The 12,845-nt window shown below is 33.4% G+C and overlaps 1 protein-coding gene across 1 annotated transcript; it reads left to right on the forward strand.

The window, feature by feature from the left end:
- The first annotated feature begins 360 nt into the window (after positions 1-360).
- On the forward strand, positions 361-2,300 carry LOC112697341 (WAT1-related protein At5g40240-like). The gene is made up of 5 exons (XM_029287666.2): positions 361-433; positions 683-929; positions 1,382-1,543; positions 1,630-1,781; positions 1,894-2,300. The coding sequence occupies exons 1-5, from the start codon at positions 393-395 to the stop codon at positions 2,027-2,029; spliced, it is 738 nt and encodes a 245-aa protein (XP_029143499.1). The 5' UTR covers positions 361-392; the 3' UTR covers positions 2,030-2,300.
- Positions 2,301-12,845: the final 10,545 nt, after the last annotated feature.

Raw genomic sequence — 12,845 nt, forward strand, 5'->3', positions numbered from 1 at the left:
TTGGTTAATATTTTCTCATACCAAAAGTCTGGCTTTTAGAAATTTTGCAAATAAGTGTATGCATATGAATGAATGAGATTCAATTTAATCCGATAGTTATCAAATTATAGATAAAATTCAGTTGTTGAATTAATTGAGCCAGCATATTAACCGACTCACACAAATATTATATCTATCCTTCTAAGTTATAAGTTTATAACACCTGTAATGTAACATGCACACCCAGCCAGCTAGTGTGTTAACGTTTGGCATAATAGTAGAGATTTGAAAGTATGCAAGACATATTTCTCTTCTTTTGGATTCACCCATAATAAACATTATAAATTTAATAAAAATTATTCTTATACATCTCATTATTCTACAATTTTTTTTTTCACTTAAAAAATCTGTATATGAATATCAAATCATTACAAATACCTTGGAATTATGTTTGGTTAAGTTATTGTTTTTGCATTTATTGTTAACTTTACATTTATCGATCCCGCCAGATAACTTACAAAAATCTAGCCAACAACAAATCAATAAATATTTTTGAATTGTATTTTATAATTATTATTAATTACATTTATTTAAAGTTGACTAGTTAAAAATTGTTTACCTATATTTTTCTACATTTATATCATTATATGTCATATATGATGATTTTGTTATTAACCATTTTGTTGCTCCTTGTATATTGAAGGATGGAGAAGATTTCTCCAAAAAGTTGGAGCACTCAGGCCAAAATCTTGGGTTCTTTAGTATCAATATTAGGTGCACTCATAGTTGTTCTCTACAAGGGTCCAACATTGTTCTCTGCTTCATCATCACCACACCAATCACCTCATGTAGATTTTCTAAAGGACTCATCACCCCACCAAAATTGGGTTCTTGGAGGCTTCCTTATTGCCATTGAGTTTATTCTGGTTCCAATTTGGTATATTGTTCAGGTATTATACTAATATGAATGTAATCTAAACAATAACTTTAAATACCAAGTCATATTTAGGATACAGGATTATTCCAAATAAATCTTTAAAAATTTTGAATCGGACATTTTAATTTTCGATAAATTTTAATAATCAAATTAGTTTTTATATTTTTATTTTGTTAGACAAATTAATTTTCATATCAGATTATTTCTATATACAATGAAAATTTAAAAATTTCTTAAAGACCGTTATATTTTTATTAAATAACAACAAAAAATGATTTGTCTATTTTTTTTATTAAAGTTTTATATGAAGATTGATTTGTCTAACAAAAAAATGTAAAAAATTAATTTAACAATTAAAATTTGTTGAATATCAAATTGTCTATATAAAAAATTTTTAAAGAGGAATTTAGATATTAAAAATTTAAAGAAACTAATACAATTTATTTTTGTTGTTGTATGAAACAGAGCAATGTGATCAAAGACTATCCATCAGAGATTATTGTGGTGTTCTTTTACAACTTGTGTGGGACTCTCATATCTGCACCTGTGTGCTTACTATTAGATGGATCAAACTTAAGTGGTTGGATTATAAAACCAGATATAACATTAGTCGCCATTTTGTACTCTGTGAGAAATATCAATGTTGTTGGATAAATTATAAGTCCTAAAAAATAAAAAATGAAATTCTAACTGAAATTTCGTACTATGTGCAGGGATTCTTTTTCACAGGCCTAAGCAGTTTGGTCCATACATGGGGTATCCATATTAAAGGCCCCGTATACATATCAAGTTTCAAGCCTGTGTCTATAGGCATAGCTGCTGCTTTAAGTGCTATATTTCTTGGTGATCCACTATATTTGGGCATGTATGGAAATCAATCCCTTTTATTCTTTGTTAAGATTTAACTATTGAAAAATTGGAATATATTAAAACATGGTATTAATCCTTTGACATTTGCATCTGTTTTTGTATTGCAGTGTTGTTGGAGGAGTAATAATATCAATTGGGTTTTATGCTGTTTTATGGGGTAAAGCAAACGAAGAATTGAGTGAGTACATTGATTCAAGCCAAAGTCAACCCACATCAAAAGTCAACCAGCCTTTGTTATTATAGAAGCTCAAGTACAGAAGTTCAAAGAACAAGAAATGAACAAAAAATTCATAACAGAGAGATAAAATTCAGAAAACAATAAAGCAGAAAAGAGTATATTAAATCTGAGAAGAATAGTCTGAATAATAGTGCAATAAACCATTAGAATTGTACATGAGTGAATAGAAGATACCAAACCAAGTCATAGCTCTCTCTTCTAATATATAGAACTGTTACACTAGCTAAAACAGAAAATTATTTCTAATCCTTTTTTATTATTCTACTTTTCCTTTTATATCATCAATACCCCCTTCGAACTCAAGTTGTGTCGAGGAACAACTCTAAATTTGGTCTTAAGTCTTTTAAACGATGAGGTTGAAAGGAGTTTGGTAAGTATATCAGCTATTTACTTAATTTCTGGTATGTGGACAATTTGTAGTTGTTTCGAATTGACTTTCTCTCTGACGAATTGAATGTCCAATTAAAAATGTTTTATCATGCAATATTGGATTGGCTGTGAGAAGCACAGTGCTTAAATTGTCACAGTTAATAGCTGGAACTGTAAACACTTCAATATGTAACTCCAAAAGAAAGTTCCTGATCTAGACAAGTTTAGCCTCACATGCAGCACGACTCCGAAACTCAATTTCAGTGGAGGACCTGCTGATAGTAGTTTGCTTCCTGCATGACCATGAGATTAAATTAGTACCTAAGAATGCATAATAACTAGAAACTGACCTTTGATCTTCCAAGTTTGCTACCCAATCCGAATTAGAGAATCTATACAACCTATAATCTGTACATTTGTGATAGACTAAGCCATGATATTTAGTTCTTTGAAGGCATCTCAAGATTCTCTTTACTGCTTTCCAGTGAGCCAATAGTGATGAGTATAAAAATTAGCTTACTTTGCTAATAGCAAAACTCAAATTTGGTCTTGTTATGGTAATATATTGCAGTGTGCCAACAACAGACCTAAATAATTTAAGATCCTCAAATCGTTCTAACCTTGTACACAAAAGTTGTAAAACAGAAATTATAGGGGTAGGCATAGCACTTGCCTCACTCATGCCTAATTTCGAAAGTAAATCAGCTATATATTTAGTCTGTGATAAGTGGAGTTGACCAGTGTTATTTCTATGAACCTCAATATCCAGAAAATATAAAAGTAGTCCTAAATCTTTCAATGTAAAAGTGTTGTTCAACTTAAGAATCATATTGTCAATTTCAATAGCTTCATTACCGGTTATAATAATGTCATCAACATAGCATAAGATGTAAACTAGATAATTTGAACCACGTTTAATAAATAGATTGATATTAGATTTTGTACTTTGAAAGCCAAAAGATTGTAATGTGGTACTAAGCTTTAGAAACCAATTCCTTGGTGCTTGTTTGAGACCATAAACAGATTTATTGAGTTTGCATACATGAGTAGCAGCATCCTGTTTAAAACCAAACGATTGTGACATATAGATAGTTTTATTCAAGTTTCCATTTAAAAAAGCATTGTTAAAATCTAGTTGTTTAATTATCCAGTCTTTGAAAAAATCACTACTTAGCACTAATCTAACTGTTATTGGTGATATTCCTAGGCCACCAATCTAGTTTTGTATTTCTGAATAGTACCATCAAGGAGTTTTTTTTATGATAAATATCCATTTACTTTTTATCATTTTACAATGCTAAGATCTAGAAACTAGTGTCATTCTTTGCAATGCATCAAATTCTTTTTGCATAGCTTGTTTTCATTGCAAGATGGTTAAGGTTATAAATAGAGATTTGGGTGGATTTTCTAAAAAAATTATGACAGATTTAAAAATTGCATATATTTTTTGTTTAGAGTGATCAGTCTTACATCTAGTCATCATGGAATGAGTATTGTGAGAAAGAAAAAGGTGATGATCAGAAGAGGAAGGAGTGGAATTACTAATAGTATTTAGATTAGTAGTAGAAGAAGAATCTAGGAAGGGAATAGAATGTTGGAGTTGAAAAGTAGTGTTATTACTAATAGAAAGAGTAGGGATATCTAAAGAAGTGTTTAAATTAGGAAATATAAAATGAGTTATAGTAGCAGAAACAAGTTGATTTGTGTGTTGTATAAGAATCTTCTCAGGATCATTACCATAAAATAGAAATACATACAAAGGATTTTTGAAATAACTTAGTCTTTTTCTCCAAGTCTAGTTCTCTGCTTTTTTTCATTCATTGATTTTTTCTTACAAACTTCACCATGTTTGTCTTTTACCAATGAAACTCATACACACTAAACTGAAAAAAAATACAAAATAAAAATCATGAAGGAGAAGAATAGAACAACTCAGTGAGCTACGGGAACCAAAACTTGTGCTCTCACTCCTTACTCCAATCCTTGATCATTCACCCTTATTATAGAAGAGTGAAGTTTCCTAGGCTTAAAACCTTACTTCATCACATGTTGGTTTTTCTTCTTCCAATATCAGAATCAACAACGACATTCACAGAGATAAGAGAAAGCAGAAACAGTGACATGCAACCATACATTTTTCTTTCATCCTTTTTCTTCATGCTTTTGAAATCTAGACTGTACTTTTTTTCTTTGACCCCAAGTTTTTTGCTTAACCGTAGATCCATAGCAGAGTACCATTGACTTCAATTTCTTCATAATTTTTGGAATAGTACTTGTGACTCATAGAGTTTCTTCAACGTTCTTTGTTGATGCATAAATGTGAAAACACCTTTTTTGATCCCCTGTACGAACAAGATTTGTCTCTTATTGTAGCCCTTATTCTTTTTTTTTTGAAAATGGAAACAACATTTTTGTTTTTGACCATGTCCTAGCTCCAAAAATTTTCTTTTCTTTGTTCTTGCTTCAGAGATGATGTGATGTTAAAAAAGAAAAGAGAGAAAAGAGAGAATTTTTAGTTCAGTAGGTGAAGAAAATGTATTTCAAATGAAATGGAATCTCATTACTTAGTTAGCAACAAAGTTAAGTGTGTGGATTTGGGTAAGGCCACCGAATGGGCTTTGTTTGGACTAATGTGTTTTCATTCTTTTATTTTGTTAAGGGCCCATTTTTGTTTCAAATGAGAAGTATTTGTGGTGGAGGCAAATGAATATTAGGCCTTGAGTGTGTGTATTTAGACCAAATTCAATTTGAACTTAACTTCATGTTTGTTTGGCTAGTTTTAAATTGGTTTAATTTCTGCACACTAAACTAAACAACATTACACAAACAATTGATAATTAACTTAATAATATTTAGTCATCATCTTAATCATAGTTTAGTTTATTAAAATCAACACAGGTTTTCTTAAATTTTCTTAATTTTAAGTATATTTAGTTAATTAAAATACTCCTAACATTTAATTTAACTATTAGAATAAAATAAAAAATTATTACAAACGTTAAAAATGAAATTAAATTAAATTAAATAATAAATATATTTTAAAAAATTTTAGAAAAAAATACTTTAGCCTTCGTATATTACTTACATGATCTATAATATAAGTACAATTGCCAAAGAGGTCTCAAGTTTTTAAATTTGATAGTTTTAATTTTTAATATTACTTTATTTAAACTAAATGTTATATTTTCATTTTATTATCCTTTTGAATAGTAAAGATTTAACTAAAATATACTTCAAGAAGTAAGAACATTGATTAAGAGAATAAAAAAAATTCAAATACATAAAAAGTTAAAAAAAAATACATTCTACTTATATTTATCCTTTAGATTTTTTAATTGCAATATCTTTATAAAATAAACAAAAAAAATTTGTTAACAAGAGTGTAAATAAATAATGAAAAATATAGTAAATTATCAAAATTTATTATTTTTTTATTATTTTTAGTTATTATCAACTCAATTCTTTAATTTAATAATTTAATAATTTATCTTTCTTGATTTTTTACCGTATTTTTAACCTAACGGATTAAGAATTAATTTGTTCGTAAATCTAAACTCAATTTAAGGATTTATTACTGACCAATAGATTGTTATATGTTTAAGCTAACAGATGAATGAATTGACTTCTCAACAAACTCAAATTTATCTATTTAATATACTAACATTAGGTTTTCCCCAACTAATGAAAGTGACGTGTCGATCTCTCATGATTCTGTTTTTCCTCCAAAATGAATTTTCCTATTCTCTATTCTAAATTATTTTATAAAAAATATCTTTATTATAACTATATCAAATCAATATTTATTGCATTATTAAACTACTTATCAATTATCAATTGAAAATACTTTTAATCATTTTAATAATAATAATAATAATAATAATAATAATAATAATATATGATAATGATATGATAATTGCACCGGTCGTGATAATCATGATAAGAATATTTGAATCTAATCATAAAATATCAAATTTTATGATATTAATAACGCACATTAATTTTAAATATTTTTAGCCATTTTAATTATATTAATTTTAAAAATATTGATATAATTCTAATTCTTATCATTATCCAACAACAACAACAACAACAACAACAACAACAACAATAATAATAATAATAATAATAACAATAATAATAACATTAATAAAAACTTTAAAATCTGGATATAAACTATTTCAATTACCCATGTATTATTATTAAAATTCTATATGTTCCTAAATATAAGTCTTGAAAAACACGACATGATACGGGCTATTATTGTAGAGTTGTTTAGGTTTGTTTTGTAAAATTCGGTTAATTAACGGCTAATTAACCCATAAATGAGAATTTATTATAGAAAGCCAAAAAATGTGATTTTTATGGCTTAATATGATAGAGGAGATTGAGACGAAAATTTCGGTACCAATTTTATAGAAATCGGACCAAAATTGGACCGAACGGGCCAAACCGAGCAAACCGGACCCGAAGTGGGTCCTTGGCCCAACTAAACTAAACCAAAACCCTAGTTTTCAGCACTCTCTCTCCTCACAACACTCTAATTCACGCTGAAATGGTGGAGAGCAAGGGAAGAACACTCTCTCAAGTTCTCTCCCTTGGTTGATCTTCAAACCACCATAACTTTTGATCTAAGGCTCCGATTGCCGCACCGTTTGTGGTAACGCGTTCACCGCAGAGAGCTCTACAAAACTCATACAATCAATCTTGAAGTAAGCCACAGTTTACTCTTCAAAGTTCTAGCTTTGATTTCGAGTTTTATGAGCAAAAATATTGAGATTTTGGGCTCGTTGATGTTATAGGACCCAACTCTCTGGAAGGAGAAGATTAATCTTGTCTCCTTGGACCTTAGGTGTGGTAAAATTCTCAACCCTAGTGTAATTTTTTGTTCTATGATATTTGGGTATTGATATGTTGTGTATGGGTATGATGATTGTAGCTTATGTTATATATATATATATATATATATATGAATATTTGAGCTTGATTGAGACTTTGAAAAGCTTGAAGAGGATTTTGTATGTAAAAATCTGTTCTTGGAGGTGTTGAGACCTTGAGACCTTGAGAAAAAGTGGTTTGGAAGTGCTCCGGTTGAGCTTGGAAAATCTGCTAAGGTATGGTCTCGATTTCTCGTATCTAATATGTAATGTGGTGGGAAATACTTAGGCTAGAAGCCCTAAGATAGGCATTAAATTGTTGATGTTGTTGAATGGTTGAGATATATGATGTGGTCATATATGTGATGATGATTATTGATGCCTTGATGGTATGATGTATGAGAAGTATGCATGTTGTGATATATGCTTGATGATTGATTAAGGTTGAATTGTGGGTGAAATCATGTTTGTAACACCCTAGTATTCAAATCCTTATGCTCGAGTCATAAGTCAATGATATTACGGTGGTACGACTCTCAGGTGGATTTTTAAATATATAAACATAGGTAATTTCGAAAGGAGTATTAATCGAGAAGCCTGAAAAGAGTAGAAATAAAATCGCGAAGATGTATCACTCACGTTTCGACAACGAAAAGATAAAACGTGAAGCCAAAAGCGATATATGGACAAGGCATAAAGGAGATTAAGAGATAGATAACAGATAGATATATATAATATAAGTAAATAGCCACTAGTCGCGACCCGCGAAGTTTAGGCCGGCTAGGGTACAGTATGAAAGTAACTGACAACAGTACATCCTAATCTCTCCCAAAGGAAACATAAGAGCCTCTATAGGCAAGTTCCAAAAGAGTTCAACACATAATATAATCTTTTCAAAACAAAGGTGGAGAGATTCTACGGAAAATACAAAGTAGAGAAAATAAATATCTTCGCCGTTTCTCAGACGAACCGCAGCTCACTTCTGAGCACCTGAACCTGTATCTGAAAAACAAGAGATATATACGGAATGAGAACCCCGGGCCCATGGGTTCCCAGTACGGTAAAAGTGCCAAATAAATACAATGCACTGCAATAAAAACTCACTAAGCATCCTAAACTCCTTTTCTCCAAGTATCCAGCCTAGATTCTCACTAATCCATGAATAGGCATCTGTCGTAAGGGGATACTAAATCTAGTTCATGTTACACATGTTTCCCAACTCGCTGATTCTTACACGAATCAGACTCAGAATCATAAGCAAAACCATCACCAGTTGTTCTGTCTCAGCAACTCTATATCAATACATCATACCCTCGCCTGGAGCTAGTGAAATCACATCACTGCGTCTACCCAAGGGACTCAAATTATCTCATTCAAAAGTCATCATCATCATGCAATCGCATTATCAATTCATCCCATCAAGAACAGCCATCAACATCCACCGACACCAACATAAGGGATCTCTCAGTTGTACAAACACAAGCAATACAGACAAGTAATACACAAATAAGGTACATGTAGAACAAGTAGCATGTAATCAGGTAACATAGCATATATGATATAGAAATCCAAAACAAATAGGCAAACCCAAACAATTCAAATATGTGCAAATGATGTATGCCTACCCTATGGCTGATGATATCATCTGTCGGTTATATAGCCAACCCGACATGTCCTGGTAGCTAACCATTGGACAGAAACACCCCTTGCGGAGCAAGTAGGTTTGAGCTACAACCCCCTTGCTACTACCCGCTCAACCCAGAGCCAGTGGAACAACCACTACTACGGCTACTACCCAGGCGGGTGTTTAAAAGCTCAACCTGGAGCGAGTGGATTCACCACTACTGCCGCTACTACCCAGGCGTCACAATCTTTGACCTGGAGCAAGTGGGACGAACCACAACCCTTGCTACTGCCCAGGTATCTTAAGCATTAACTCGGAGCAAGCGGGATGAACCACAACCCTTGCTACTGCCCAGGTATCTTAAACATTAACCCGGAGCAAGCGGGACGAACCACAACCCTTGCTACTGCCCAGGTATCTCAAACATATATTCATTCAATCTCAATTCATATTATCAATCCTCATTGTTATCAAATCTCAAACATTAACCTGGAGCAAGTGGGACGAACCACAACCCTTACTACTACCCAGGTATCACAAATACATTCATTCAAAATTCCATAATTAACTCATTTATCATAAACATCCTCTTCCGCCTCATACCCGGAGCAAGTGGACAACGCCACTGCCTACTACCCGGGGTTATACATCACATTTCAACATATTCCACTATTATCCATTTAACACATTCATTCATTAATCATATATGCATTTATACTCAGCCATAATCAATAATGGCTTTGCCGTGACCCGGCAATAACTCAGTCATTCGGCTCATGGTTCAATCAAAAACCAGCCATTTATCAATAGATATAGCCCTTCGGCTCATGGCATACACGGTACTCCTACCGTCATCCTCCATATCTCATATAATCATCGTTGATCATCGTTGATCATAACTTTTCCCTTGCTTCACTCGCAAGTTATCACATCCCCTAACTCCTTCCCTCATAGCTAGGCATATCATAACGATTTAAGATATAAGTGGTGAGATCGGAGGCTTAGAAGTATGAGATTTGACTTTTAAAACTCAAAAATCAACTTTGGCATGAAAGCAGGTTCACGCGTACGCGTACTCCACGCGCACGCGTGGATGGCCACAAAACTCATCGGCGCATATACGCCATTCACGCGGACGCGCGGATTAAAAAAAATAGACAACGATGCGTACGCGTCAGCCACGCGTACGCGTGGGTGCATTTGCGCCCCAGGCACAAAACTGGCACAACTCTGGCACAACTCTCGGGAAAATGGCTGGGCATTGGGTGCAGCGCATCGACGCGCACGCGCACACCACGCGCATGCGTGGATGGTGCCTTCTCGAAGAACGACGCGTACGCGCCAAGTGCGCCTACGCGTGGAGGGTCATTCTGCTAAAAATTTTCTAAGTTAAAAGCTGCAGAATTCACAGATTAAACCCCCAATCTTCCGACGGACATAACTCTCTCATTTTAAATCGTTTTTTACCCGTTCTTCAAACGGCATGGACATCCCGGATCCAATTTCATTTCTAAACAAGTTTGGCACAAAACAGAGATCCGTAGTCCAAGTTATGTCCCCTCAAAGTATGCCCAAAAACCATGTTTTTCATACAAAACCACAAAGTGCCATTTTCAAAACAAGTCATTTTCAACTCTTTTCAAGATCAATCAAAACATGCCAATTTCATCCCTTTTCTTTGAAATCAATCAGAATATATCAAATTCAATATCGAGCCTCCTCAACTCATACATTAACACTTTACTACGATTCACAAAACCGCCATATAACCATTTTTACCCATTTCAAACAAATGGCTAAATTACAAACACATCAACATGTCATACATCCTTCCTCATCTCAATTTCCAACAATACTATTTCCAATCAACCATCATTATACATAATCAATATCATAATCACTATCACGTGGTTTCTCCCACAAATCAACGTTAATCATTCCTCAAGCATATATCACAATATATATACCTCTCATGCATCATCATACCATCAAGACATCAATAATCATAATCACATATATGACCACATAATATTTCTCAACCCAAAACCAAACATACCTCATCTACATAATTTCACCCAAAATTACCAAATTCCACACTTCAACTCCTCAAACCTTATTATTCAACAATCAACCCAATCATTCGCATATTCATTATCTGAAATTCATCCAATCACTTGTGTCATCATACAATGCACACATCAACTTACCTTCCTTACCTCTTTCCGGCCTCCGGCCCAAAATTTACGGCCTCTGGCCCAATTTCACAATTTAAATGCATAAACCACAAATTAATACTCATTACCCAATACATCAAATTTTCAATATACCAAGCATACAAGGCCACACAATTCTTAATCCAGTCATCAATTCACATTACATACCAACTATGCATATTAGCATCAACCATTTACACAATCCAAACTTAATCCTAGGGGCATCTAGCCTAGGAATTCTCATCACACCACACGGTACTTAAATGAAACTTAAACCGTACCTCTTGTAGCCAAATCAATTGAGTCTCTTCTTTAGAAGTCTCCACCAACCTTAGCTCCAAGCCTCACCAAAGCTCCTCAAGCAACACCAATCTCCCAATCGTGCACCAAAACCATCAAATGCACTAACATAACCAATATTACATACATACATCAACCTAGGGCTCATAAAGATGATAAATCACAAGGGTTTGAGCACTTCTTACCTCAGCCCATATGAATTAGGGATAGAACCCACTTAGAATCCATGTTGGAGTATCCCTAAACACCCAAAATCACAAAATTTCAACACTAACTTCCCAAAAACGTGTAACAGTGGGGAATTTCGAAAACTGGGCAGAGATGAATGGAATACTCACCACAAAACTTAGATAGAATTGTAGAGGATGAGAAGAGCGACGCGTGGCCGCAAACGGCTCGTCAATCGGAGCTCCGTAGCTCAAGTTATGGTGGTTTGAAGATCAAAGAGAGTTAGGTTTTCTCTCTTCTCTTCTCTCTTCTTAATTCAGCGCCCCAACCCTTCTTTTTAGGGTAAAATGAGCTGAAATGCTCATAACTAATATTTATATATGTTAGGTCTTGGGCCCACTTAGGCCCGGTTCACTTATTTTTGTCCGTTGGCCCAATTTTGGGCCAAAACCTTTAAGATTAGCGCTCCAAATCGCACTTTAAATATTTCTACCTCCCCTAATCATAATTCCTCATTTCTTAATCTTATTTACTCATAATCAATTTTCTCAGCTGCAGTACCAGACAGGTCTCAGCCGGTACTGCCGGTCAAAATTCCACTGCGCGCTTTTACGCAGAAAACTATGTCTTCCGACTCGGAAAAATTCACTGAATCCAAATATCACATTGAAATCATCAAATTCCAATTGCCAAATCTTCCAACCATATTCGCTCCTACTTAACTCATTATTTAATTAATTTCGGTTAGACCGGGTATTACAATGTTGATGGTGAGTATGATGTTGATTATGTACAAAGATGGTTGATTGGAAATGGTATTACTAGAAATTTAGATGAGAAAGGATGCATGATATGTTAATGTATTTGTATCTTAGCCATTTGATTGAGAAGTGTTAAAATGGTGGGATGATATTTTGTGAATTGTAGTGAAGTGTTGATGTGTGAGTTGAGGAGGCTTGATGTTGATTTTGGTACATTTTGATTGATTTCAAAAAAGGGTTGAAATTGGCATGTTTTGGTAAATTTTGAAAAGGGATAAAATTGGCTTGTTTTGAAAATGGCACTTTGTGGTTTTGTATGAAAATATGGTTTTGTATGAAAATACAAACTGTAATGACTCCTCTTATAGGAGATTTTGGAGAATAGGTTCTCTGTCTTTTTGTCCATTTGGGTTTCCTTGGGGTTTCCTTATTTTATTTACTTGTATATATATGTTGCTATGCTCGGACCGGTTATCTTCGCAACCGGATTTTGAGTTTTGATATCCCGTTTT

This window comes from Arachis hypogaea, chromosome 6 (assembly GCF_003086295.3).
Source record: "Arachis hypogaea cultivar Tifrunner chromosome 6, arahy.Tifrunner.gnm2.J5K5, whole genome shotgun sequence".
In the NCBI taxonomy this organism is placed as follows: Eukaryota; Viridiplantae; Streptophyta; class Magnoliopsida; order Fabales; family Fabaceae; genus Arachis; species Arachis hypogaea.

Excerpts from the sequence above, each read along its gene's own strand:
- LOC112697341 (XM_029287666.2), top strand. The coding sequence starts at position 393 with ATGAATATCAAATCATTACAAATACCTTGGAATTATGTTTG. Across the intron at positions 434-682 it reads ATACCTTGGAATTATGTTTG|GATGGAGAAGATTTCTCCAA; the intron begins GTTAAGTTATTG and ends TGTATATTGAAG. Across the intron at positions 930-1,381 it reads CAATTTGGTATATTGTTCAG|AGCAATGTGATCAAAGACTA; the intron begins GTATTATACTAA and ends TGTATGAAACAG.